Source organism: Drosophila biarmipes, chromosome 2L (assembly GCF_025231255.1).
Source record: "Drosophila biarmipes strain raj3 chromosome 2L, RU_DBia_V1.1, whole genome shotgun sequence".
NCBI classification, from domain to species: domain Eukaryota; kingdom Metazoa; phylum Arthropoda; class Insecta; order Diptera; family Drosophilidae; genus Drosophila; species Drosophila biarmipes.
In genome coordinates, this window is record NC_066612.1 from 335,178 (window position 1) to 360,021 (window position 24,844).

The 24,844-nt window shown below is 47.6% G+C and overlaps 9 protein-coding genes across 13 annotated transcripts in view; 3 read left to right on the top strand and 6 right to left on the bottom strand.

Moving 5' to 3' along the window:
• The window catches only part of LOC108036861 (tRNA-dihydrouridine(16/17) synthase [NAD(P)(+)]-like), a 28,330-nt gene extending 25,443 nt beyond the window's left edge, over nucleotides 1–2,887 (bottom strand). Inside the window, exon 1 of the mRNA XM_044094342.2 lies at nucleotides 2,777–2,887. The gene's annotated coding sequence lies outside the window, so the exon portion shown is untranslated. The remainder of the gene's footprint in view (nucleotides 1–2,776) is intronic.
• On the top strand, nucleotides 234–2,655 carry LOC108029124 (uncharacterized). Its single transcript, XM_017101242.3, has 3 exons — nucleotides 234–521; nucleotides 583–1,728; nucleotides 1,784–2,655. The coding sequence occupies exons 1-3, from the start codon at nucleotides 324–326 to the stop codon at nucleotides 2,435–2,437; spliced, it is 1,998 nt and encodes a 665-aa protein (XP_016956731.1). The 5' UTR covers nucleotides 234–323; the 3' UTR covers nucleotides 2,438–2,655.
• Nucleotides 2,888–3,130: 243 nt separating the features above from the next.
• On the bottom strand, nucleotides 3,131–5,063 carry LOC108029164 (protein mushroom body miniature). The gene is made up of 2 exons (XM_017101305.3): nucleotides 3,854–5,063; nucleotides 3,131–3,800 (listed from the first exon to the last, which is right to left on the bottom strand). The coding sequence occupies exons 1-2, from the start codon at nucleotides 5,003–5,005 to the stop codon at nucleotides 3,267–3,269; spliced, it is 1,686 nt and encodes a 561-aa protein (XP_016956794.1). The 5' UTR covers nucleotides 5,006–5,063; the 3' UTR covers nucleotides 3,131–3,266.
• Nucleotides 5,064–5,329: 266 nt separating this feature from the next.
• On the top strand, nucleotides 5,330–6,284 carry LOC108029165 (uncharacterized). The gene has a single exon (XM_017101306.3). The coding sequence runs from the start codon at nucleotides 5,394–5,396 to the stop codon at nucleotides 6,045–6,047; it is 654 nt and encodes a 217-aa protein (XP_016956795.1). The 5' UTR covers nucleotides 5,330–5,393; the 3' UTR covers nucleotides 6,048–6,284.
• LOC108029163 (uncharacterized) lies at nucleotides 6,168–8,738 on the bottom strand. 2 transcript variants are annotated; one of them, XM_017101303.3, is made up of 4 exons: nucleotides 8,439–8,736; nucleotides 8,196–8,357; nucleotides 6,739–7,917; nucleotides 6,168–6,676 (listed from the first exon to the last, which is right to left on the bottom strand). In XM_017101303.3, exons 1-4 carry the CDS (start codon nucleotides 8,608–8,610, stop codon nucleotides 6,372–6,374), a joined length of 1,818 nt encoding a protein of 605 aa, XP_016956792.1. In that variant the 5' UTR covers nucleotides 8,611–8,736; the 3' UTR covers nucleotides 6,168–6,371. The 2 variants fall into 2 exon arrangements, with proteins under 2 accessions (XP_016956792.1, XP_043950276.1); XM_044094341.2 differs by having other exon boundaries at nucleotides 8,196–8,738.
• A 463-nt stretch (nucleotides 8,739–9,201) lies between these two features.
• Nucleotides 9,202–13,913, top strand: LOC108029093 (protein smoothened). 2 transcript variants are annotated; one of them, XM_017101183.3, is made up of 6 exons: nucleotides 9,202–9,474; nucleotides 9,541–9,934; nucleotides 10,202–10,683; nucleotides 10,738–11,358; nucleotides 11,421–11,591; nucleotides 11,654–13,913. In XM_017101183.3, exons 1-6 carry the CDS (start codon nucleotides 9,467–9,469, stop codon nucleotides 13,044–13,046), a joined length of 3,069 nt encoding a protein of 1,022 aa, XP_016956672.1. In that variant the 5' UTR covers nucleotides 9,202–9,466; the 3' UTR covers nucleotides 13,047–13,913. The 2 variants fall into 2 exon arrangements, with proteins under 2 accessions (XP_016956672.1, XP_050741526.1); XM_050885569.1 differs by lacking the exon at nucleotides 9,202–9,474 and having other exon boundaries at nucleotides 9,510–9,934.
• LOC108029095 (androgen-induced gene 1 protein) lies at nucleotides 13,736–15,060 on the bottom strand. The gene is made up of 2 exons (XM_017101185.3): nucleotides 14,499–15,060; nucleotides 13,736–14,249 (listed from the first exon to the last, which is right to left on the bottom strand). The coding sequence occupies exons 1-2, from the start codon at nucleotides 14,990–14,992 to the stop codon at nucleotides 13,916–13,918; spliced, it is 828 nt and encodes a 275-aa protein (XP_016956674.1). The 5' UTR covers nucleotides 14,993–15,060; the 3' UTR covers nucleotides 13,736–13,915.
• Nucleotides 15,061–15,305: 245 nt separating this feature from the next.
• Nucleotides 15,306–24,328, bottom strand: LOC108029096 (androgen-induced gene 1 protein). Of its 3 annotated transcripts, XM_017101187.3 has the most exons (4): nucleotides 24,216–24,328; nucleotides 23,392–23,610; nucleotides 16,722–16,942; nucleotides 15,306–16,116 (listed from the first exon to the last, which is right to left on the bottom strand). In XM_017101187.3, the coding sequence occupies exons 2-4, from the start codon at nucleotides 23,587–23,589 to the stop codon at nucleotides 15,792–15,794; spliced, it is 744 nt and encodes a 247-aa protein (XP_016956676.1). In that variant the 5' UTR covers nucleotides 23,590–23,610; nucleotides 24,216–24,328; the 3' UTR covers nucleotides 15,306–15,791. The 3 variants fall into 3 exon arrangements, with proteins under 3 accessions (XP_016956676.1, XP_016956677.1, XP_016956675.1); XM_017101188.3 differs by lacking the exons at nucleotides 23,392–23,610; nucleotides 24,216–24,328 and adding an exon at nucleotides 18,464–18,674; XM_017101186.3 differs by lacking the exons at nucleotides 23,392–23,610; nucleotides 24,216–24,328 and adding an exon at nucleotides 17,450–17,754.
• Nucleotides 19,572–22,054, bottom strand: LOC108029094 (protein amnionless). The gene has a single exon (XM_017101184.3). It carries the CDS (start codon nucleotides 21,149–21,151, stop codon nucleotides 19,637–19,639), a length of 1,515 nt encoding a protein of 504 aa, XP_016956673.1. The 5' UTR covers nucleotides 21,152–22,054; the 3' UTR covers nucleotides 19,572–19,636.
• Nucleotides 24,329–24,844: the final 516 nt, after the last annotated feature.

Genomic DNA, 24,844 nt, shown 5'->3' on the forward strand with positions numbered 1-24,844 from the left:
CCTGGCAACGATAACAACACAGAACAGGTACCACCCACCACCCAACTTGAGGATACACCGGTAACAAGAAAAGCTTTGATAAGCAGACCTAAGCACTTTCATTGAACCGTGGCGATGTTTCCCCATCCCCCTAACAAGATGCTTACCAACTCGAAGAGCTTTTTCTTAAAGCCTCGAAAAAGGAAACACCAATACGAAAGTAGGCAGGTTATTTTCCTTTAGAATTGAAAGCCCACACGGGTTAGTTTTCTTAAAACGCTCAGAGAATAAATGTTAGTTGAACACACGAATAATTTAGGGGTAAGAAAATTAAGAGCGACGAGATGATCGATATTTTGTCGCTGCCGCGCCGGAACAAGGTGTCCGGGAACCCGGCCCTGCTGAAGATGATCTCCTACAAGACCGGGCTGCCTATCAACAGTCTGCCCGGATGGGAGCTGATCCCCCTCAACTGCAAGCTGCCTATGCTGAAGTGTCCCGGGAACCAGGTCATATTCTCGAAGAACAAGATCGGGCAGGATGTAAGTGGTGCCCAGTTTAATGCATTTATAAATATAATAATATAATCTGCACTTCAACCAGTTCAAGAGCGGCAAGCAGGAGTTCGAGAGCTCTGTTACCGAGCACATCCCCGAGTACAATCCGCTGCACGACTCCAATCTGAAGACCTTCTACTCCAACGAGCGCAATCTGAAGCGTTTGCGCGAAAACGGCGAGATTACGCAGGACAACGATGTGATCTGTAACCTGAAGGACTTCAACCAGCACCGCCAGGAGCTGCACAAATCGCAGCTGTACTATATCCTACAGGCGTACAAGCGACGCGAGTCGGAGCAATACGATCGGATGCTGATCGCCAATGCCGAGTCCATCACGAAGAAGGATCACCAGAACCTGGCAGCTCGGCACCAGTGCACCGAGGAGGTGCTTGCCAGAAAGCAGCTGCAAGAGCAGGAGCGCCACGAGAGGAAGGTCCACCTGCTGAACATCACGTACGAGAAGTTTAAGCGGTTGGAGAACCTGGCCACCATGCAGAACATGCTGCTGGAGCACCGCAAGATGCTCACGAATATGCGAGTGGCCGCCCACATAAGCATGTGTCAGGATCTGATGCGGAAGCTGCTGATCAAGCAGAAGAAGCTCTTCCAGTTCAAAAAGGATCGGTTCAATAAAAACATGCGGATCCTGAGGAAACAGAGGCTGGTGAAGAACACAGAGCACCAGATTCAGTCGTGGAAAAAGAGGCTGGACGAGCGGATTGCCAACCAGCGCAGGATTAACTACCTCTTGCAGGAGGTGGAGAAGGAGCGCGAGGCGTTCATAGAGCGGCACAAGGCTCTCTACAGGGAGAAGTGGCAGCGTATTCAGGACGAGATCAAGGAGAGGGCCCGCAAAGCCGCCGTTGCTCGCCAGCCGAAGAGAAAGCGTCGCAAGAAGAAGTCCGCAATCCAGGAGCGAAAACCATCCTTCTGCGATGAGTACCAGGCCACCTTCGAGGGTTTGCTGGACAGTGAGCTCTGCTACGCCTTGAACGCAGCCATTGCCATGGAGGGTCAGACCGCTCTCACCTTCGCCCCAGACGATCCCATCTATAAGGCGGCGCAATACATACTCGACTACATAATATCTGGCCTAAACGACGATCTCAGCGAGGACGAGTGCGCTCTGCAGGTGCTGGTCTCGCGCATCAAGGACTTTGTCTGCGATGCCAAGAAATATGTGCACTATGTAAGTGGTTGTTCTTAGTGTAGCCTGACCAACTGCCTATTGCCTCCGATTGCAGAAAGCCTATCAGATCATCGGCTTCGCCAGGGACCACAAGGCCATGGAGGTGCCGCCGTCGGTGGCCAAGCCGCCAAAGAACCACTCGCGCGCCTCCCACGTCTCCTTCAGCGGCGTGGCCAGCACCATTGGCGTGGGCAGCTACGAGATCCATCCGTTCGTGGACATTCGTCCGTGCGGCGAGAGACGGGCCACGCCAGCGGGATCGTTGGCCTCGCTGGTGGTCAGCCAGATCGGGGAGCAGGTGATTCAGGACAAGGTCCGTCTGCCGCACCTGAATCGCAACCAGATCGTGTTCATAGAGCACTACCTGGTGAAGTTTAAGCGGGACCTGCTGGTGGGCCTGGACAAGCTGGTCTTTGCCGCCATTCAGTGCCACTTCGAGAACCGCATGATGGAGGTGCGCGAGGAGCTGCTGTTGCTGGACAGGAACTACCTGTTCGACCAGATTGCCAGGGGCATCCTCAGCTACGCGGTTAACCCGCTCAACTACCAGTCTGTGCTGAAGCTGGCCGTGAGCGTTCTGTCCTGCGAGATCATCTGGGAGCTGCAGCAGACGCTGCTCAGGCCAGGCGTCGATCCCCGGGGCCAGAAACACCCCGTCTCCTGCGGCACCGAGATGGATCGCGAGGCTCTGGCCCTGTGCATACCCTAGGATCCTGACACGCAGATGGGGGAATGAGCGCGGCCTTCCCAGGTGGGTTTCCTGCTTCTTGCGGAAAACAATTCGTATAAATTGTATGTGTAAGCTGGGACTTCAGGCACTTACTTCACAGTCCATGAAATCCGTTCTAAATTTAAGTGCCAAGTTTTCTTTCGATTTGTGGTTTTAAATGCGTTGTCGGTGTTCAATAAAGTGGCTTAATTCTAAAACACTTTGCTAACACCTGTTAAAAGCAAACTTGTTTCGAGGCTCTAGTAAGACCCAGTTTTTGAAGAATTCTTAGAGAAAAAGTCACGTATTCAATGTGTAACAGGACAAACAAACACTCACCGAAGCTACTGTTGAAGTCGATCAATCAATTATCACTGTTTTTCATTCGTTTTTGGCGAATTTTACTAGTAAACACGGACAATTTGTAGTTTTTGGTAAAGCGTGGAAGCAACAGCTGGCAAAACAACCAGGGATGAGCAGACAATAGGTTCCGATAGCCAGGGCTGCAGTAGGCTTATCGATAATCGATTTTTTTTAGAATATTGTAATCAATTTCAAAAGGCTCAGAAGAAATGAACAACCATGCTCGTCAAATGTGTATTTAACATATAAGCGTTTAACCATTTTTTAAACGTGCCCCGACTGCATTTATGAAACTCACAGGTGTCCAAGTTTAAACTAGTAAAAAAGAAATGCATTACAGTTGCACTTATAATTATTCTCAATTTTAAAATAAAAAACGGTTGCTTTTTTGTGTTTTACAGTCCAACATTTTGTTAACAAACTAACTAATGTTTGTACGATCATCTACAATAAACTTAGGGGGTACTTATTTGGGAAAATTGAAAGGCGTCCCATAGGGATACATCATAGAGTTGTAAGGGGCGCCCGGAGCGCCCAATAAGGGAAATGGGAACACTGGAGGTGCCAGACTAGCTGCGGCGGGGGCCTTTGAGCCGCGCTTCCGCTTCTGTTTGGACACAGGTGCTGGTTGCGGCTCGTCGCTGGACTCTAACTCCTCGCTCTCGCTACTGGCCCCGGTCGCTGCCGATGATGAGTCTTCGTCCTCGTCTGGATCTTTCGCCTCCACCTTCATCCGTTTTTGCGGAGTCTTCTTGACCTTCTTGGTAGATTTGTCCTTTTTGGCCTTGACCGGAGCTCGCTCGGGAACCGGAGCTGCGACAGTGCCAGCGGGAAAGGCAAATCGCTGGTCGCTATGGAAGACGGTCATCTGCTGCATGACGAACTCCATGAATGACTGCATGGCAATGTTCAGGTTGGGTGGATTCGGGCAGTTCTTGAGGCCATGATACCTTCCGGAGCAGTTCCGACATATCATCTGGCAATGGAAGGAGGTGTGGCCCTGAAAGCGAACATTTTGAGTAATTATATATGAAACTTCTATAGTTTGTATACCTTCTTATCGCAGATTCCACACACATCGACGGTTTTGCTCGTGTTATTTCTTTTTCCTGCCTTCTTGTCCTCTTCCTCTTCCGGCTCACTGCTCTCTTCCTCATCAGTAATGGTAAACATCCGCTCCTGAGAACCCATGCAGACCACGTCCTCCTCCGCCTTTATTTCCTTCGGCGCCTTTTTACTCTTGACCGGTGGCCGACTGTGTTCGTCTTCGGAATCGGAGCTGGAGTCGGAGCTGGATTCCACAGTCTTCGGTTTTGGTGTGGATGCCACGACCGCCTTGCTAGTCTTTGATTTTTCCGACGATGTCACGACTGCGGCCTTAGTGCTGCCCACCATTTCGCCTGGTTCGGGTTCGGACTCGTCCTCCGAACTGCTCGAAGAACTAGAAGAGCTCTCCTTCTTTTTTGGAGGAGATTTGGGTTCCGGTTTGACCACCGGTTTCCTTTGTGGCTTGGGCTTCAGCAGGTCATTCTCCTTCTTGATGTTGATAATCGGCACGGTGGGTTCCTCTGGCGGAATCGGGACCGCAGGTGCTGGTTCAGGTGGAGGCGTTTGATTGGCAGTGAAGCTGGCAGGTGGCAGGCTCTCCTGTCTGAGAGACGAGGGCGCAGGAGAGGTGCTAGGAAGAGGGCGATCGTCTGTAAAGGCGCCCACGTTATCATAGTACAGCATGTCATGTTGAGGAGGACTAACATGCGAGTCCTTACCGTGCCATGACTTGTTGCGTGCACCGCCCCTGTCGTGGTTTCCCCTCTTGCCCTTGACTCCTCCTACCCCACCTCCTCCGCCTCTTCGTCCACCACCACCGCCTCGTCGTCCGCCGCCACCTCCTCCGCCGCCTCTTCGACCACCACCGCCGCCTTCTCCTCCACCACCACCTTCGTCTCCTTTGTTTCTTCTGCCACTTCTCCTGCCTTGCTGCTGCTGATTGTTCGGTGGCTGTTGGGGATCCCTGAACTTATTGAAAGCGTTCCCATTATGGCCACCTGCTCCTCTGTCCAGCCAATTGCTATTGCTCTGGCTCTGGTTTCCTCCTCCGCCACCGCCGCTGCGCCTCTGCTGCTGGCTGTACCCCTCGGCAAAGAAGTGGTGCCGGTGTCCTCCTGACGAGTTCTCCCAGCGGGAATGTCCTCCGCCGTTTTGCATCCTGTATTAATATTTATTTAACTGAACCGCACCGCCACGGCGCACGTGTTGAGCCGATTGTCGGTATCGATAAAAAGCGATTGGCAGTTGCGCACCGCCTAGCTTCTTTCAAGCCGAATCTGCCTGCTATCAACATAGCTAGAATTCATTTAACGTGAAACTTAGTTTAACTAGTGCTTTTAATGGAAACATATGCGTTGAGAACAATAAAAAATATTTAAATACATATTGATAATTTAAAAATAAATTCTGAAACAAGCTTACCCTTAACCATAATCGTATGGCTTTGACCCGCTAAACTCGATAGTTTGGCCCCGCTCTGAAACTGCCACCTCTAATAGCAAGTGTGGAGCACCATAATTCGGAGAAGCATAACAACACAACCAAAATGAATGATAAGGTTCAAAAGCACAAGGATAGGCTGAAGTTCAGCTCCAAGACCTGGGGCAAGGAAAAATTTAAGCCCAAGAAGTATGACAAGCCGTTCGTGCCACCCGTGCCGCAGGCCACCGCGAAACCATGGCAGCACGTGAAGAACGACATCATAGACGACTCCGAAGATCGCGGGCACCTGGATGTGGACAACGAGGACGCCAAGAAATTCATGCAGCAGCGGGAGCAGAACCACCGGCGAAACATCATAGAAGCCAACCGAGCGCAGGCCACCAAATGGGAGTCCTTCGACGAGGATCAAAAGCCAACCTTACATTCCAAGAGGTCACGACCCAAGAAGGAGAAGTCCCGATTGTGGCAGTGCGACAGGTCCAAGGGAGAATTTCCCACGGCCGTTGAGAATTTCACATTCGAGGAGCGCAACTTCTACCGGAGCAAGATCACGTTGGGCATAAAGGGAATGGAGCGCGATGTAGACCTTCGATCTGCCATAAAAGATTTGGAGAGACACCCAGTTCGGTTGCAGGAGTCCACAGGAGAGGGAAACGTTCCCTTTCGGAAAATGATCGATAACAAGAGACGCACCTCAAAGAAAAAGGGACGAAACGGGCCCAATCCCTTTCGCAAGAGGAATGGAGGGCAATCGTAGTATAAAAGCAGCTTAGATCTAACTTCACTTTTACCCCGTTACTGAATGACATTTAAGAAAATTATTAAAACAATAAAATTTTAGAACAGCTAGCCCTTCGAAGAAATGAAAAAGTGTTGATCGGGTGATAAATCAGAAATGTATACACAACATTACTACACACTTTATGCAAATCTTAAAAGTAGTGGTACAAATACATGTGGAATAGGTCGGCGAAAATAAATAAACTAAACAGAATTCGACTCCTCCTTCAGCGGGAGGAGCAAGAGGAGATTGAAGCGGCGCCCACTGCGCAATGGTTCCAGCCAAGTCCAGATCGAGTATTCAGCCATTGGCGTTGGCCAGCTTGGCGATTAGCTGGTTAAACTTGCCGTTGGTGGTCACCGCTTTCTTGGCCGATCGCGCTTGTTCCGGCGAGTGCTGCAGAAAGTAAACGACGATAAATTCGAGTGTTTGATTGGCTTCCTTGGGGTACATCATGTTGAAGGTATAGTAGTAGCAGATCAGCTGGGCCAGAATGTCCGGCAGGTCGTCGTCCTTGGCGGCGAATGTGGCCATCACCTGGCCCTCGATGTAGACCTTGGCCTCTATTTGCGATTCCTCGCCATCGGCCGTTGTTATGGGCGAATCTGTTGGAAGGTACGGACTATTAGAAAATCAAAACCAGAAAGCGTTCAAGTTATGCACTTACTGACTAGAGCCACCCAAGGGGCGTTTGTGGGATTCGTGCTCTGGAGCGCTTCCTTGTTGAGGGAACCGCTTTCCAGATGCTTGAAGATGTAGTCGGGATCCTCATTGAAATGATACGCTATGCCACGCAGCAAATTTGCGTTGGTCTCCTCCAGAGCGCTGATCTTTTTGTTCTTCGAACTCTTGAAGAACCTGAAGAAACGCTCCTTTTCACCGGCCAAGCGTTTCTCCAAAGCCCGAGGATCGATGGACATAAGCAGCTCGAAGTGCTGGTACAGCACAGCCTTGTCAAAAATATATGGCCAATTGTCCTTGATGGCCGTGATGTCCGGAATCTTTTCGCTGTTATTGAAGAACGAGCGCTGCAGCGGAAAGCATTCTTTCATATATTCGATAATGGTAGAGTGTTCCAGAGGGGAGCTGCCGCGGTAGCTGGAAATTAGTAGTTCCTTCTTCTGCTCCAGGTCCCTGTTGAGGGCCAGTGCTTTGGCGTCGCCATTGGAGGCACCGCCTCCAAACTTTCGCTTTTTGCTGGAGATGTGGATCTCAAAGGTTCCCGAGCTGCCACGCTTTTGCGGTTTGTTGAGGGCATTATTTCGGTTGATCATCTTGGAGATGAGCGACTGCGGCGTGGTGGCTATAAACTGACCTTCGCGGTCCTTCTCGAGCAAAGAGTCGGGGTACTTTTCAGCAGCCTGCTGGGCCACCTGCCGGAAAACCCGAATGGGGATGTGGGCAGATATCTCTCGGAGGGCCTCCACCAACACATTTGCCAGGGTATTCAGGCGCTTGCCCAAACTACCCTTTCCCTTCAGCAGCTTCATGATGTCGCCGGGCACCTTACTCCAGGGTATCGAGAACTCCTTAAACAAGGCCGAATTCTTTGCACTCGAAGGCGTGACGCTCGACAGGGACAGGGTCTCGTCATTGGAGACTGTCGAATCGTTTGGGTTGGACACAATACTGTTGTTGGCATAGAAGCTGGGATCCACCGAGCTGCCGGCGCGTTCGGATCGATTCAGCGGCGACGGAGGCGGCAGCACCACGTACTCCTCCGTCTCGGCGAGGAGCATCAGCAGGATCTTCTCCTTCGCGGCGAACAGGAGCACATCGTCCTCGCAGATCTCGCAGCCGTTACTCTCCAGGACAATTGTGCTGCCACACAGACCGTATTTGTGGGCTACATAGGGCGAAGAAAGTGTATTAGTACACACTTTTACATTCGAATTTAATGTTTAAATTTTTAAGCTGTGCAGTGCAGTAAATTGGTGTCCTTTTTAAAGTTACACTTTGTAGTTTTTATATTGGAAAAAATATAAATATTTATGATAAAAAAAATATTGACTCAAAAAGGAACCAATAAAATGTTCTAAGAAATCCTTTAGTTTTCTAGTTAATAAGTCCAACTGGGCAAAATGCATCAAATTCCAAAACTCAATGCACTCCCTAGCTCCTCACCCTTTTCGATCACATCCTTTCGCGTGGGCAAGGACATGAAGGTCTTCTTGACCTTGCGATCGGCGCTGCATATGGTAATCAATACTTTGTCAGCCAGCTCGGTCTTGGGCTTGCCCTCGTCCCGCTCCTCCTTCTGGCCCGTCCCAGTGGAATGTGTCGGTTCTGCGGGCCAAAAGAACGGGTAAACATTTGGTAAACCAGATAGATTGCACAAACAAATCCGCGGCCCGGGCGCTTTCTCACCACAACTCTCTGGCTTTTTCGCTCCTCCTGTTTGTACACCATTTTCGATTGTTGTTGCCTTTGCGTTTGCGGCCGGCGCTTGGTTCGGATGATTCGGATGGGGGCTGATCGGCGTCTGCTGCACCTTCTGATCGCCGCCGGAGTTGACGGACGGTGCGGGGGCAACGTCCATGGCTTCTAATTGCGTTTGTGCGAGTCCAACCGAGCCCCAAGCCCTGTATTCCGTGTTTTTGGACCGTGAAATAATATTGCAGAATAGGGATGTAAAAAATACATCGAATGCTTGCTACTATCGCGATGGCTATCGATACTGCGCGTTCTAGAGTGACCGTCGCGGGCGTTGCCAAAATGCACCACCGCGCCAGCCTTGCCACATGGTCGAACAAGTGAGTTCTATAAAACTATTCGGTAAAATCAAAATAAAATATAATTTAGATAATATTAAAATATAACAATTTGCTTTTAAATAATTAAATGTTAGCTTATCTTGACTTGCTCTTTTTATCATTTTAAAATTTAACAATTTGCCTTAAACTAAATCAATTTAAGCCTATTCTTGACTTTCTTTTTTTGTAATCTGGCTTGGTAATTTTAGGTAGCGCATTAATGTTATGCTCAAATCAAAACTTTTTGTTCGGTTTATAGGCTTCATACAAATTGTAAACACCCTTGGAGCACTGCTCGCTACCAATCGATAACAGCCCGATAGGTCGCCGGTATACTTGAACAGGCGCGGAACGGTCTCACATTTGTTGCTTCTGCTTCCAGCCCAGCGCTTCGAGTCGCATTTATTTTGGTTTTCCTCCTTGGTTCCGTGTTTTTTCTCCGCTCAAAAAACCCTGCAACCCGCTTCAAGGACCTTCAGACAGAATCCAGGAAACCCCACCGGACATACCGCCACGATGCATTGAGGAGCCTCCCAAACAAGGAGCGGCCATCAGGCCATTAAAATTCATACTGGGCAGCGGCTATTTCATGTTTTTTAATAGCAAAGGCAATACTTTAGCTTTCCGCGCACGCCCAACAACATGCAGATGTGAGTGCTTCGCCTCAGATAATTGGCTAGAGCTATTTAAATGACTTGGCTATTTTTAACCCGCAGGAAGTACATGGAACTCGTGATCTTGGGCCTGTGGGTGGTCGCCCAGGCATCCGCCAGCTTGGCCAAATTTGGCAGCACTACGCCGTCGAGTGGAACGCAGTCGGACGTGGAGCTGCAGCCCATCAACGGGACTCTCAACTACAGGCTGTACGCCAATAAGGCCAGGGACGACAAGCCCTGGTTCAACAGCTTGGACAGCAGTCACATCCAGTGCGTCCGGCGCGCCCGCTGCTACGCCACCTCGAACGCCACCAACACCTGCTTCGGCTCCAAGCTGCCCTACGAACTGAGCAGCCTTGATCTCACCGATTTCCACACCGACAAGGAGCTGAACGAGAAGCTGAACGACTACTACGCCCTCAAGCATGTGCCCAAGTGCTGGGCGGCCATACAGGTAGGGAATCTTAATGACATCTAATGAACCGAATGATTGTTGCAATATTTCCTGATAAAGATGTTGATTAGAAACCTGCTGGGCTCCTTAATTGATAGTCATTCGTTTTGAATTTAATAGTGCAATTTAATCAATAGGTTTTCTTATACCTCATCCGGCTGCTGCTATAATAGAAAGATATATATATTTCGGTATTCACACATGTCAATACCTTTAACGTGCGCGGATAATCAAAACCCGGATTAACATATTATCATCCGTTTACAGCCCTTTTTGTGCGCCGTCTTCAAGCCAAAGTGCGAGAAAATCAACGGTCAGGACATGGTCTACCTGCCTTCGTACGAAATGTGCCGCATTACCCTGGAACCCTGTCGCATTCTTTACAACACAACGTTTTTCCCGAAATTCCTTCGCTGCAACGAAACTCTCTTTCCGCCGAAATGCACAAACGAAGCGCGAGGAATGAAGTTCAACGGAACTGGCCAGTGCCTAAGTCCTCTGGTGCCGACAGATACTTCGGCTAGCTATTATCCCGGCATCGAGGGCTGCGGCGTGCGGTGCAAGGACCCGTTGTACACTGATGATGAGCACCGGCAGATCCACAAGCTTATCGGCTGGGCTGGCAGCCTGTGCCTCCTCTCGAATCTCTTCGTGGTGGCCACATTCTTCATTGACTGGAAAAACGCAAACAAGTACCCTGCTGTGATTGTATTCTATATAAATCTGTGCTTCCTTATTGCATGCGTAGGGTGAGTAAAATTCGATTTTGACTAAACCTTTTAAGTAACCAAACTACCTTCCAGATGGCTGCTGCAGTTTACTTCGGGATCGCGGGAGGACATCGTGTGCCGTAAGGATGGCACGCTCCGCCACTCGGAGCCCACGGCCGGCGAGAATCTCTCTTGCATCGTGATTTTTGTGCTGGTCTACTACTTCCTCACCGCTGGAATGGTTTGGTTTGTGTTTCTCACCTACGCCTGGCATTGGAGAGCCATGGGTCACGTCCAGGATCGCATCGATAAGAAGGGGTCCTACTTTCACCTGGTGGCCTGGTCATTGCCCCTGGTTCTCACCATCACCACGATGGCCTTCAGTGAGGTGGATGGAAATAGCATCGTGGGCATCTGCTTTGTGGGCTATATTAATCATCCAATGAGGGCAGGACTACTTCTTGGGCCGCTCTGCGGGGTAATCCTTATTGGAGGCTATTTTATCACCCGTGGCATGGTAATGCTCTTCGGCCTGAAGCACTTTGCCAACGATATTAAGTCAACATCTGCAAGCAACAAGATCCACCTAATCATCATGCGCATGGGTGTCTGTGCGCTGCTCACTTTGGTTTTCATCCTGGTGGCCATTGCTTGTCACGTTACCGAGTTTAGGCATGCAGAGGAATGGGCCCAGAGCTTCAGGCAGTTTATAATGTAAGTGTACATACTCGTACTCGCTTTTTTGTTAACCTAATGCATATATTTCTTTGGTGCAGCTGTAAAATTTCTTCCGTTTTCGAAGAGAAGAGCTCCTGCCGCATAGAAAACCGACCTAGTGTTGGCGTCCTGCAACTGCATTTGCTGAGCCTCTTTAGTTCTGGAATTGTCATGTCCACTTGGTGCTGGACACCATCTTCAGTTGAGACTTGGAAGCGGTATATTAGAAAGTAAGTTTGACTGCGCTCAGCAAGGAGTGAAACCTTAATCAATCATCTTATGTTCCTTTCAGAAAATATGGCAAGGAGGTGGTCGAAGAAGTGAAAATGCCCAAGCACAAGGTCATTGCCCAGACGTGGGCCAAGCGCAAGGACTTCGAGGACAAGGGCAGGCTCTCCATAACGCTGTACAACACTCACACGGATCCCGTAGGGCTCAACTTCGATGTGAACGATTTGAACTCCTCGGAGACAAATGACATCTCCTCGACTTGGGCTGCATATCTCCCGCAGTGCGTGAAACGTCGCATGGCTTTGACGGTACCAGTGACGGGTAACTCGTCGAGCCAAGGGCCCCGAAAGAATTCCTTGGATTCCGAGTTCAGCGTGAGTGTTCGTCATGTTTCCGTTGAGTCCCGTAGGAATTCGGTGGACTCGCAGGTTTCAGTAAAAATAGCTGAAATGAAGACCAAGGTGGCATCCAGATCGAGGAGAAAGCACGTAGGCACCTCCAGCAGCAAGAGAACTCACAGGGGCAGGGACTACACAGCAGCAGCCACGGGAAGAAGCAGTAGGCGAAGAGAAAGCAGTACTTCGGTGGAGTCACAGGTCATCGCACTGAAGAAAACCACTTATCCAAACGCTAGTCACAAAGTGGGCGTGTTTGCCCATCACAGCTCCAAAAAACAGCACAACTATACGAGCTCAATGAAGCGAAGGACAGCGAATGCCGGATTGGATCCCAACATCCTTAAACAATTCCTGCAGAAGAACGGCGACTTTATAATCCCATTCCTCCAAAATCATGATATGACCTCTAGTTCAGAGGAGGAGAACTCGCATGCATCCCTACAGATTCAGGATCTTAATGTGGTTGTGAAGCAGGAGGAGTTCAGTGAAGATGATCACGATGGAGCCCAGATTGAAGAATTACCAAATAACAAGCAGGTGGCGAACTTCCTTAAAAACATGAAAAAATCTAATGAATCCAATGGCAATCGTCACTCGCGCAATTCCACAAGAAGTCGTCAGTCGCGGAAGTCCCGCAAGAGCCATCCCAAGACCAATGGTCTAGAGCTGAACTTCAAGAGGGACTACGTGAGGAATCGCTCCCTCAGCTGCTCCTCCGAGGAACTGGACGTGGCTCTGGATGTGGGCAGCTTGCTGAACAGCTCCGGTTCCGGAATGTCAATGGGCAAACCCCACAGCAGGAACAGCAAAACCAGCTGCGATGTGGGCATTCAGGCCAATCCTTTCGAGCTAGTTCCCAGCTACGGAGAGGAGGAGCTGCAGCAAGCTATGCGACTCCTGAATGCGGCCAGTAGGCAGAGAAATGAGGCAGCTAATGAAGATGGCGGAGGCACAGAGCTTCAGGCTTTATTGAGCCATACCCATCGACATCACAGGGAGCCCTCGTTTATGAGCGAGTCCGACAAACTCAAAATGTTGTTGCTGCCCTCAAAATAGCAAGACTAAATGATCAATTTATGCATTTATTTAAGATTTTAAACTCTTTTCGAAGGCTCTTAAACCCTGTTTTGGTTTTATATACAAGTTTTTAAATTCCGTCAAATGTTCTGCATAATATAATAGATAGTTAGATACCTGATAGAATTTGTTAGCCTTTCAGCGTCTCCAAAATTTAGTGTAAGCAGCTAGCAGATCATATTGAAATTTTTTATGATTCGTTAAAACTAGGGTTAGAGTTCGTAATTATTTATGAAACTGATCAGCCTTCAATTGTTTTAATCCGTTCAAGAAAGTTTTTACCAATTTTATTTACCAGTACTGGAATTTAATACTCCTAAACAAATTATCATTAGTTCCCAAAAGTTAGAAGCAGAAGTGATATTTTATACAAAATTATATGGAATTTCAAAGTAACCGAAGTAGAACAAAAACCTAAGCAGGTTTTTAGGCAATACGCATTGCGATGACCCAAGTTTCTTCTTAAATGTTTTATTGAACAGAGTAAGCGAAACTACAACTACGAACTACGAATACTCATAGACATTAAGCTGCGAACGTTATTATACAAATCCATCTTCCCATCTAGCTCGTAAGCATTCGAATCTCTGTGTACGTTTGTGAATGACTGTTTCCTTAACCCTGGTACTCACGCCAAAGAAGAGGTCAGCGAAAAGGAAATCATAATGTATTTTCCTGGTCACTTTATTTTGCCGTGGGTACTGGGCTTTAAACTAGACTCTAGATTATACATTAAAGTACGATAGGCCTCACATGGCAAACAAATCGTACCTCGAAAAGTGCCTATAAGTTTACACCATATCTCATACGTTTGCGTAACTAATAAACCGATTTTAAATCCTCGAATCCTAACCCTGTTTGACTTTCTGCTGCTTCAGCAGCGTGAACTCCGGAGCCCAGACGACGCTGTTGGCGAACTCGCCGAGCAGATAGCACACCAGGTTGAAGCCCACCAGCAGGGCCAGAAACAGGTAGCGCAGGTAGAAGGGCAGCACCTCCAGAATGGGGTACACCCACTCTCCGCTGAAGTATCGAACAATGTGCAGCCAGATGATGTAGAGCAGGATGAAGGAGACGTTGCCCGTGATGCCGGCCAGTCGGCTCGGATAGCGTCGGAAGCAGGTAAACAGGTCCATGATGGCCAAGAGGGCCACGTTCGTGTGCACGACGTGATTCAGCCAGCTGCAAAGGCGGGAAATGCAGGTAAACTAAGAGTGTAAGCAACAGAAACTTTACACAGACAGAAAATGTTTGATGTTTGCAATGTAGTTGCAAGAGTTTCATTGGGTTATAAGGGGTCATATTATCCGTATCAAAATAACACGAAAACTGTCATATCCATTGATAATGACCTTTTTTTTCTGTCTGTGTAGCTGTGGCACTTCTCCCATTGCCACGTAGGCGGATAATCCGAAAAACCTTTGCACTTGCCTGGGGAAAATCGCGTCCAGCGCCGAGGGAAAGATGAGCTCACGGTCCCAGATGTAAATGACCCAGAAGGAGAGGCACACGTTGTGGGCGACGGGGAAGGCGAAGGCCGCGAACACGTAATCCCTCGCCGATCTCAGCCTGGACTTTGAGTCCCCGGAGACCTTGTTATCGCCGAAGAGGTCGTTCAGCAGGGCCAGCGAGTGGTAGATGGCTTGCAGAATGACGTCCAGGAAGGTGAGGTACTTGAACTTGCCGCCCCAGCGGGCCTTCAGCTCGTCCTCGTCCAGCAAGTCCGTGGGCCAATGCACCTTGAAGTAGTGATAGTATATCCCATACGAGAACTGGGCCGCCGCTAGGAGGTGGACCAGGAATCGCAGGTACTGGAAGGCTCCGCTCGTGTACGCATCGTTGCAGGTGTCCAGCCGGGCGTTCGTGGCCTCGACAGCCTCCTTGGCGGCGTTGAACTCGCGCACCTGCTTCTTGCTCTTGCCCATCCTCGCCGGGTAATGGAATGTGAGCCGGGGAAGCCAACGCACGCCGAGCAAATCAAAACAAATAAGAGCTGGCGAACAGCTGATTGGGGCGCTGCACACGGCGAGTCCGCGCCAGCTTTATAGCCATTTTCAAGCCAAAACTAGCTTTTTTGTTGAAAGCTAAACGCGATTTATGAGATACTTTACTTTAGTAGCATGAACAAACCCAACATATTATTTATAAAAAATAAACCAAGAAATTCAATATATGATTTTGCTGTAAGTTGGTAGAACCCCCTTTCTATGCTTGCAAAGCCCCGCCATTCAAAATCAATTTTCGCAGTAATCAAAGATTTGAATCGGTTTATTACGATACTAGAGTTGAATTACAGTTTGTAACGCTGGTCTTCAAAGATGGTGTTGGTTTTGGTGTGCCTTGATATGAGGTTGTTGCAATCGAGGAGGCGACTTTCTTATTAAAAACCGAAACAACACTACGGCTATAATCTCAATTACAATGCAATTCGTAATAAGAAAGAATGAATATCATTAGCAAACGACTTTCTCTATTACGATAAAGGACTTTCACAATTATTACGGATTTAAAATAGATTAGCGAGTTTGTCAGGCCAGTTCAAGTTTACTCATTTCCACACATCTTGTGCGCCTTCCTCAGTATATAGAACTACCATCCTCGACCGAGAAGACCGAACAATGTGGCGAAAATAAGTAACCGAGACCTGTCTGTGTCGTCAATTAATTGTATTTTGTGGCTAATTAAACGCGACTACATGGAACCGAAACGGGACACAGCCTACTCCTAGTTGGATTTGCGCTTGGCCAGCTTCACCTCCTTGGCCCAGACGGTGTTGTTGAGGAACTCGCCCAGCAGATAGAGCGACAGCGTGAATCCCACGACGGCCACGAAGAACAGGATGCGCTGCGGAAGCTGCAGGACCTCCAGGACCGGGTAAACCCAGACGCCGGAGTAGTGCTTCACCACGTGAATCCAAGCCAGATAGGAGCCCATGAAGATGGCCAGGCCGGCGAGTCCCTGGCTGCGTTTCGGGTACGAGCGGTACGAGATGAACATCTCCAAGACGATGAAGACCACGATGTTGGTGTGCAGGACATGGTTAAGCCAGCTGTAAGAGGCAAGGTACACGATTACAAGTGTGTCGGCACAAAGCATGTACTAAAACAAAGTCCTCCTTCAACCTATTCCCAGGAAGCTTTTTCCCTTCATTACTATTTTAACTATTAATAACTTTTAAGAAGATTAAAAATGTGCATTTCGTATTCCCACCACGTTTGTTCCCATAACAAGCCATGTATGTACGTGAATAAAAAATTAATTAGACTTAAGTGCAAGTCAAAACCTTAACATTGAATGTGAAGAATAAACTGAGAAAGTAGATAATGGGGCTTTGAGGCTGACATTATAACAGGTTCATTGCTGATCCAGCAGTTTAAGATTCTTTAAAAGCTGGGCTAGGGAGTTCTAAAAAGAATGTGGGATGGAACAGATATTGCTCATGCCATAAATGTGACTCTGGCATGTAAACAAAGATCGACAGTATCGTACATATAAATATCTTTGGCATAAACAATCATTTCTGATGTTCTCAAGTGTTTTGCTTAACATGAATTCGATATGCCTGGAGTCCTAATCCGATTATGATTCACAAGGCTTCCAGTATGGACTAGGAAAGGAACATAGGTAGGTACTCCTCTGGTTTAGACATCTCACCTGGGGAACACGGGGTCCAGCACCTTGGGGAAGACCAGCTCTCTGTCGATGGCGTACAGGGTCCAGAAGGTGACGCCCACGTTGATGGCCACTGGGAAGGCCAATGTGGCTATCAGCCAGTCCTTGAACCTGCGCACCGCCGGAGGCTTCTTGGGGGTCAGCTCATTGGTGCCCACAAAATCGTTGACGAGCGATACAATATAGTACAGTGCCTGAATTATCTGTAAGTGGAAGAGCATTTGACGTGTGTGAGATAATGCGGCTGGCTTTGAAGGGTTGCTTAAGTGGAGTGGAAGGAATTACAGCTGGCGAAAAAAGTTCACAACACATTTCCTGTAAAGTTTAAATGGCAGTGGGGATAAAGCCATCGGTTTGGGAGAGATTATATTTCAAAACGAAATTGGGTACAGTTAGAATTAAATTATTTAAAACTTTTCAGTTTACTAAAAAATCATTAAAACTTTGCAGTTCTAAGATCTTAGAAAAGTATTTGAAAATCAACTTAGGGGATGCTTTATAGAAGCCATAGAAATATCTTTTGGATCACATCCCCCTTTATGTGATCCGGAAGATATCTCTATGAATTCTAGCCACTTCTGGATGCATTTTCTCTGTGTAGCTTAATGGATGCGTGTAAACCAGTTAGGCAATCCAACCGTGCCAAAAACAAACCGAGTGAACTTTAACCGCTCTCTGGGTTCGTGTGTCTAATGGGAGATGGAGATTACCGCATCCAGGAACGTTAGATATTTAAATTTGCCCCCCCAGGGATGGTGGATCCGCATCTCCGGCTCGGTGGTGGGGAACTCGACGTATTTGTAGTCGTAATAGATTCCGTAGCAGAACTGCACGGCCGCCGTCAGGTGCAGCAGAGTCCTCAGGGCGCCGTAGACGCCCTGGTACAGGGAGCTTCCTCGCACCGATGCCATTTTCCTGCTGCAGCTGCTCCGCTCTCTGCTCACGATTGATTTTCCACGGCACCAAAACACAAACAAACCGGTCTGGTCCGTCGCTCTGGAAATACTACTGCTTGCAACCACCCCCAAAAGGGGCCGAGCGGAGAATCAGTGTGCCCGAGCCGGAGCCAAGCCGGAATACCAGGTGTGCAGATACTTTTATCTTTCCCTGGGCTTGGTGGGGTATACTAGGCACGAAGCAATCTTTGCTCTTGTTCGAGACCTGATGTATCTTTTCGGGACCTCAGTTGTGTATTAGAGTTTGTTTTGAGGAATTATGTTTTAGCTAAGGGAAAACTTTTTAAAAAGGATAATTCAAATTTTCTTTCAATTTAGGACATCCTTGAAAAAATCACACAAGATAAACTCAAATTTTTAAAGTATTGTCTTTTGCTTATACATTGTGTTCAGCAGTGATTCTCTGGATTCTTTTATCAAGGCAAATTAAATCTTTAAATACAAATTAAAATACAAAATAAAATAAAATTCTATTTAATAGTAAGAAAGAAATCTTCAAAAACGAAGCGTCACGATGAGACAAGCACTAATGGCTCGCACATCGTACAGATTGTTATTAATATTTACTCTGTAATACCAAATCTGTGGCTTCCATGCAGAATTGACCAAAGAAATGTTCCAACGCCCGCGTTATCTTTATGGACTACGAGTGATTAGGCTCGTATGTTTGCACATAAGTGATCGAACTAGAAAATCGGGGTGATATAAATCCCTTTATCTCTTCGCTTAACCGGTTCTTCAATTTCGTACATATAGTTATCGGCTTACCGCACAAATAAAAGTTAGGAACTTGAATTTTCCGCCGAAGGGCACCGTGTTAGGCATATCGAGTGGGTAGAAAACGTACACGCCATAGTTGAACTGCAGCACGGCGGTTAAATGGAGGAGCACTTGCACCGCCTTGTTGAATCCCGGCGATGTGGAACCCTTGCTCTTCGATTTTGTCTTGGGCTTTGCCATGTTGAACCTCCTGGTGCCAGATAACTACTGATTGTGGTTTAGCGAGAGTCCGGTCACTAGTGGTAATTGCCTATGAGTGTACGTATGCATACAGTGAGCACTCTCTAAATGGGATTGCACTCTATATATAGGTCTTAAAAATGGTTGTTAACAAATTCTGTTCGTTTCGAAACCAAGTTATCAACATTTGGATATGCATTTTCTAGGGGCTTCTTCACAGACAATCCCTTAAATGTATTGTTCAGATAGATTTAAAGTTCCTTTAGAAAACTTAAATGTAAGTGCTCACTGTATGTATTTCGCTTTCGCTTCGAAAATGATAAGGGGCGCTTATCTGCCGCACTCTCAATAGCCGTGGTGCAAAGTATTTCCACTCGAGAATGAATTGACAGAAGCTAAAATAAAATCTGAAAACAGGCGCCTAATCCGCGTCGGAACTAGCCTCCTTCCTGCCCCCATCCTGTGTCCATGTTTATCCCACAACAAACTAGGGGGAGGCACGCGGCTTTCCAAGAGCGTTCTATGAATAGATGTGGATACACATGAACCATATTTATGAGCCGGGACAAAGGCTTCTCGAAATATGTTCGCAGCAATGGCAACTATCGATTGCGCTTCCCGGCCCCAAGCCACCCCCTTTGAAGGTCAAGGAGCAAGGCCATCGCGACAAAAGGCGACGTCATTTAAGCCCCGCTAACCGAATTATCTGGTATCATTACCAGGTGCTCTTCTGTTTCTTTGTGCTTTCGCTGCACGCTTCTTATCGATTGTGCGTTAGTAATTGATTTGCGGGTTGTAACATCCGAAAATAGTCCATTGGTATCCGCCTCCAACGTATTATTGGATCAAACTTTTGGTCAACTCATAAAACCGTAAATATTTCATTCATATTCGTAAACATTAGGTGCACGTCAGATAAGTTTAGGTTGGGCATATTTAATAAATGAGGTTTATTCAACATTTTCGTGTAAAAGAAAGTTATTAGATGGTCTCCTCGTCGGTTTCCGCCCCGCCGACCTCCAAGTTGATTTCCGTAAGCTCCTGTTCATCCACCATACTGCTTTCGTCCAGGTCACCCGTCTCCATTCGCGGGACACCCAAGACATCCTCCTGTTCCTGCGACTCCTTGGCAGCCACTTCGATGGCAGCTCCCTGCTCGAACATGGGATTGTCGAAGGCCCGTTCCCGCACCTCGCCGCTTTCTGGGTCGTAGGCCATTATTCCCAGACGATCCACACCAGAAGCACTACCTTCGCTGGAGCCACCTGCTCCGCCGTTGTCAAAGCGGTTGAACAGCAGATTGCGGCGCAGTCTCACTCCCAGGTGGTGCCACCTCCAGCGCCGGGGATCGTGGATCCACTGGGGAATCCGATTCAGGTAGGGATTCTCGGGCATGAAGTGCGCCAAAATGACCACGGAAACCAGTCCCACCAGGGCCATGCAGAACAGGATCAGCACAATCGAGGAGAAGCTCACATTCGGATTGTAGGGTCGACCAGAGACCTTCAGCGTCGTGCCAGTTCTATTCCAGTAATCGAGCTGCGGTTCCAGGAACTCCATGCTCCGTTCGCTGTATTTAAGGCGATCAGTGAGTACAGCCTGCAGGAAGTTTCCAAACTGTTGCGAGCCCACAAACTCCACATGGAGCTGGATCTGATCGTTCAGATTCCTTTGGCTGATGAGCTTGTTTAATTTAGTTGTTAACTCCTTTTTACCGCCCTCAGTGCAGTGACTCGTGGGTGTGGAGAGGATGGCCCCGCAGATGAGGCAACAGGATCCCAAGGGCCGAACCGGCGACAGGCAGTGGGGCGTCTCGCACTGCTCCTGAACATTGTGGCACACCGGTTCCACCAATCGCTCAAAGTCTTTGTGGCAGCCACAGAGCTCGCCTCTGTAGTACTCCACCTGGACGTCCTCGGCATTGTGAAAGAGAAATTGTCCCAAGTCTCGGGTGATCAGCTCCTCCAAGTAGGACTTGGAAATGGAGGAGCCAGCCAGGATGAGTTGCCCCAGTCTCAGGTGCTGGACGTTTTCGAGGTCGAAGGCCAGTGGTCCGTGGCCCTTGATTATAACCTGCTCGTCATCGCAGGGAATCCTCTCAATCTCTGGCGTAGATGCGGAGAACTCCTTCTTGGACTTGTCTGTCCAGGTGCCAGGATCGAACCATTTACTCGACTGGGGTGGCTTTAAGAAGGCTTTCTTCTCGTCACTCTCGCAGGCGGAGTTCGTGTTGGAACCAAAGGTAATGGTGGACTCCTCGGCCAACAGAATCGCCCCCTTTTTTGGAAGAACCAAACCGTCAATGGATATATCCTCGGGCAAGGGCAGCAGGGCTGGATAATATTCCGGAAAGACAACCAAGTCCTGGGTACAAGGCATGTGGTCATCCAGCCACGCGGAGGGATGGTTAAAGTCCATTCCACCGCCGTACCACTTGGTGGCTTTGGCCACTTGGAGCCAGATAATTAGCCAGATCAGCCCCTGCAGCCACATCATGCGGACAGAGTTATTTCCAAACTAAATTGGAATTTCACTCGTTGCTGATGCCTCATATTTGGGGGCGTTTTGTTCCGCCCTCTCTCCCCATCTGCAGCCCCCAACCAAATTCCGGATAACAATCAGAGCTGAGACCTTTTAACGGGAGCAAATAAACCAGGGAAATGGGACAGCAGATGTAAACAAAATCACAGGCAGATGGGAACAATAAATACCCTATAGGAACAAATGGTTATTATTCGCTATTAATCAAAATATCAAAGGGGTTCGTGGGAACCCACGTCTTTGGGGAACTTTCCGCACTGCCACAAATTTTGCCTGGCCTTCGGTGCAAAAAACACTGCCTACTTTCGATCACTTAATAGATATTAAATCAATGAACATTTTCAAGTGCAAATATATGCAAACAGTTGCTAAATAGTCTGGGAACTTCCAGAATCATGTATTTCCGACCGTTTCAGAACAGTAAAAGTTTGTCGTCTATCAAAACTTAAGGACCGCACGCTCCATAAATCTTGCTCTAAAAATATTTCCCCAATAAATCGCTCAAAATCGAACAGATTGAACGGTGTCCAGACAACAAACACATGTAGTTCTAACTACAGATACTGTATGGATTCGGCCTAGAACATCCCACGTTATTTCCCTTTCGCTTCAACAATGCAATTGTTTGTCGGAAAATAGTTGAAGTTTATTTTTTATTTTGATTGCGCAGATATAAACAATTTTCCGCCCATCGGATGCTTGACGGAAGCCATTGGAATGCCCAGAAGAAAGGCAGACAACAAATCGGCAACAAAAATAATTGAACCGGATGGTAATGGCATCGAAAAATACTCGTGCTCGTAGCGAGGGACTACATAAAAGCAGTTGGCCAACTAAGAACAGCCAGCGAGTGGAGATCTGTAGATATAAAGCACTTTATGCTCACCAGATCAAAGTACTTGGGGCGGGTCGGGCGGCATTAATCAAGGGCACGCAAGGTCGCGCAATAATAAACCAAAAACATTTACTGGAAAATCCGCGCGGAAATGGAAACTTTAAGGCACAAAGTCTGGGGTGGGAAATCATACCAAGAAAGTCGTCAAAGGAAAGACAATCATCGACGTAAATCATCGCTTTAAAATGAACAAATAAAAATGTAAAGTAAATCTGAGGTACGAAGGAAAATGCATTTTATCCAAAACCAGAATTTTTGGGTCATATCAGCAATTTAAAAGTGTCATTACAATATTTTTCTTAAGTGGCGTTTTACTCTTATTTATCGAGGTATTTTTGGTAGCCATTCCATATAGGTTCTTTGTGACAATGATACTTTTTTTTATCATTCTTAATATAGGCCAGCTCTGACAAAGGACCTATAACTCAACCAATTTTCTGGGGGGCCTAGTTCACCCCCTCATTAAGAACGTGTAGTTCTAGTAGTTGGTCTCTAGAAATCCTTCTTCCAGCCAAAAGAAAAATTTTCCAGAGCTAAGTCGAACCCCAAGACATATTTATTTACCTATCCGCAAACGAAATTCGCCTGTCGACGATGACAACCACTTTGAGATATTTGCTTGTGTTTTCTTTGTGGCCAAGTAGCTGCGAGAAAAATGCAACACCATCGATTTTCTAAGCGATTTTAACGATATGTAAATGAGGCATCGGAAAGCACCGAACAGCAAATCGAAGCCAACTGCCGCGTATGGCACATTTACATTGCCGCCCATCAGATAATCTGGCATTCGTCAGCCCCATAAATTCTGCGGCCGCAGAGGGCAACAAGAGTCGAAACCGAAAATCTGGAGAGGCGCGAACATCTGAGCAAATAAATACTTGGGGCGAGAGGAAAAGCCGAAAGCGATTGCATTTTTGCATGCAAAGTATGTGCAGCAGCAGCTCGGATGAGGAAATTCGGCAGGCGCAGCTCTCGTATCTGGCAGATACTCCTCCGTATTCCGTATTCCACAGTTGTTGACCCCGCCGGGCCGATAAAAAAGCACGGGAGTATGGAAACGCCGGGGAGGGGCGATCCCCAACGAGCAAACAAATAAACAAACATATGGCAGGCATAAATGCGAACGGCGGCGTGCGGGCGTAATAATAAGAATAATTTTTCCTTTCGCTGATTTCTCTGGTACCGACACTTGAAACAACCAGAGGCTGGCCGCATTTCCGCCTTGTTTTTAATTTCCCATAATTTATCACATATCTTGAGGTGATGGTCTCAATGGGGGCATTGCAATAAATCCACTCACCAGCGACCAGTAGGACAGGAATCTGATCTTCTGGGGCAACGATTCCGGCACCAGGCGGCGGTTGAGGCTCGTCTTCAGCTTGTAGCTCCGCTGGATCTCGAAGGAGCTGTAGTAGAGCCCGTAGGCGAACTGGCCCAGGGCACACAGGTGTATGATTGTCACAAAGACGCGCGACTTGTAGAGCTCAACTTTGGTCATCTTTAAGGTTTTTCACGGATCCTACACGAAGGAAAAGCCAAGGGGAACTTCAAGTTACACGGTCAAAAATACTTTAACTGTTTTTGGAAAAACTTCGGTTTCTAAGCTTCGAATTAAATGTTTTTCAATACATATCCTAGTATGTATGATTTATTACAAAACGAAAAATGTGTTCTTGTAATATGTTGGATAAGATATAATAGTACTTGAACCTAACATTTTTCAAAACAAATTTAATTTGATATAATTTTCAGATCTTTTATATTTTTATCTGTGTTCTGCGGTAGTTCTGTAAGTTCAGTAATAAGGGCACAAGAAAACGTCGCCAAGGTGTTTTGGGCCCTTGAGTCAAGACACCTCGCGTTCGTCAACCCAAAGCGCGCACAAATTTAAATCAATATTTGCGTCACCGACATAAATATTTAAGCTGCCCAAAACTTAAGCAGGAATTTCTCGAAAAAATCTAGAACACCTCGACTGCACTAGGAGAAGTTCCCCGTGGCTCTTGTTTATAAAGCGGTTATGTTCATAATTTGATGGTTTTTATGGCCCTTAAAAACAATTGTTGATTGCTTCTCATTGGATTTCCACACTCTAAACAAATCACCAGGTCTCGGCACACGCACGCTAAGTATTTTTCCTGATTTCTAGTTGGCTTTCCTCGGGGAATGCTCGGCTGCGAGTTTCCCTTGACCGCGGGCACAACTGAGCGTGTGGAAAACTGGAGTCGCACTGTTTGTTGCCCATACGCCGTGTTGCCTCCTGCCTTTTGTGCTCGTTCTCATTGTACTTGTGCTGTTGCTTCTGTTTCTGCCTCGGTTCCTCGGTTCCTCGGTTTGTGGTGTCGTTCCTCCGCTTGCTCGCCTCAGGTGCGTGCTGCGCATGTCCGGCGCGGCTTGCGGACCCGGACTCCGGTTTTCGCATTCCGGACCCGGGAGTGGGGGCTCCGGTTTTATGCGTTAATGACGGCCAATCACCTGAATGAATTCGCCACCCACTTGCTCCCTTTGAGATGCATGCTCCTAAGTGAGTAACCAGATTAGTCGCACAAATGCAGTCATGGCTAGGAAGATAACTGGGCGGTGCGATGATAATCTGGTTTTATTTTAGGAATACACCTGGAATTGCGTCAAAGAGACAGATAAGAAAGATTGAAAATAAATAGGAAAAAAGTATATTTGAACACGGTTAGTGGTTAGACGCGCTGAGTTATACCGATTGCAAAGCTACCTTAAAAATGGCACACTCTATTTTA

Excerpts from the sequence above, each read along its gene's own strand:
- LOC108029094 (XM_017101184.3), bottom strand. The coding sequence starts at position 21,151 with ATGATGTGGCTGCAGGGGCTGATCTGGCTAATTATCTGGCTCCAAGTG.
- LOC108029163 (XM_044094341.2), bottom strand. The coding sequence starts at position 8,610 with ATGGACGTTGCCCCCGCACCGTCCGTCAACTCCGGCGGCGATCAGAAG. Across the intron at positions 7,918-8,195 it reads AAAGGATGTGATCGAAAAGG|CCCACAAATACGGTCTGTGT; the intron begins GTGAGGAGCTAG and ends CGCCCTATGTAG. Across the intron at positions 6,677-6,738 it reads CCCTTGGGTGGCTCTAGTCA|ATTCGCCCATAACAACGGCC; the intron begins GTAAGTGCATAA and ends ACCTTCCAACAG.
- LOC108029095 (XM_017101185.3), bottom strand. The coding sequence starts at position 14,992 with ATGGGCAAGAGCAAGAAGCAGGTGCGCGAGTTCAACGCCGCCAAGGAG. Across the intron at positions 14,250-14,498 it reads CTGGACGCGATTTTCCCCAG|CTGGCTGAATCACGTCGTGC; the intron begins GCAAGTGCAAAG and ends CCGCCTTTGCAG.
- LOC108029165 (XM_017101306.3), top strand. The coding sequence starts at position 5,394 with ATGAATGATAAGGTTCAAAAGCACAAGGATAGGCTGAAGTTCAGCTCC.
- LOC108029096 (XM_017101186.3), bottom strand. The coding sequence starts at position 17,650 with ATGGCATCGGTGCGAGGAAGCTCCCTGTACCAGGGCGTCTACGGCGCC. Across the intron at positions 16,943-17,449 it reads ATCTAACGTTCCTGGATGCG|ATAATTCAGGCACTGTACTA; the intron begins GTAATCTCCATC and ends TTCCACTTACAG. Across the intron at positions 16,117-16,721 it reads CTGGACCCCGTGTTCCCCAG|CTGGCTTAACCATGTCCTGC; the intron begins GTGAGATGTCTA and ends TGCCTCTTACAG.
- LOC108029164 (XM_017101305.3), bottom strand. The coding sequence starts at position 5,005 with ATGCAAAACGGCGGAGGACATTCCCGCTGGGAGAACTCGTCAGGAGGA. Across the intron at positions 3,801-3,853 it reads GTGGAATCTGCGATAAGAAG|GGCCACACCTCCTTCCATTG; the intron begins GTATACAAACTA and ends GTTCGCTTTCAG.
- LOC108029124 (XM_017101242.3), top strand. The coding sequence starts at position 324 with ATGATCGATATTTTGTCGCTGCCGCGCCGGAACAAGGTGTCCGGGAAC. Across the intron at positions 522-582 it reads AGAACAAGATCGGGCAGGAT|TTCAAGAGCGGCAAGCAGGA; the intron begins GTAAGTGGTGCC and ends CACTTCAACCAG. Across the intron at positions 1,729-1,783 it reads CCAAGAAATATGTGCACTAT|AAAGCCTATCAGATCATCGG; the intron begins GTAAGTGGTTGT and ends CTCCGATTGCAG.
- LOC108029093 (XM_050885569.1), top strand. The coding sequence starts at position 9,515 with ATGACTTGGCTATTTTTAACCCGCAGGAAGTACATGGAACTCGTGATC. Across the intron at positions 9,935-10,201 it reads AGTGCTGGGCGGCCATACAG|CCCTTTTTGTGCGCCGTCTT; the intron begins GTAGGGAATCTT and ends ATCCGTTTACAG. Across the intron at positions 11,592-11,653 it reads TGGAAGCGGTATATTAGAAA|AAAATATGGCAAGGAGGTGG; the intron begins GTAAGTTTGACT and ends TGTTCCTTTCAG.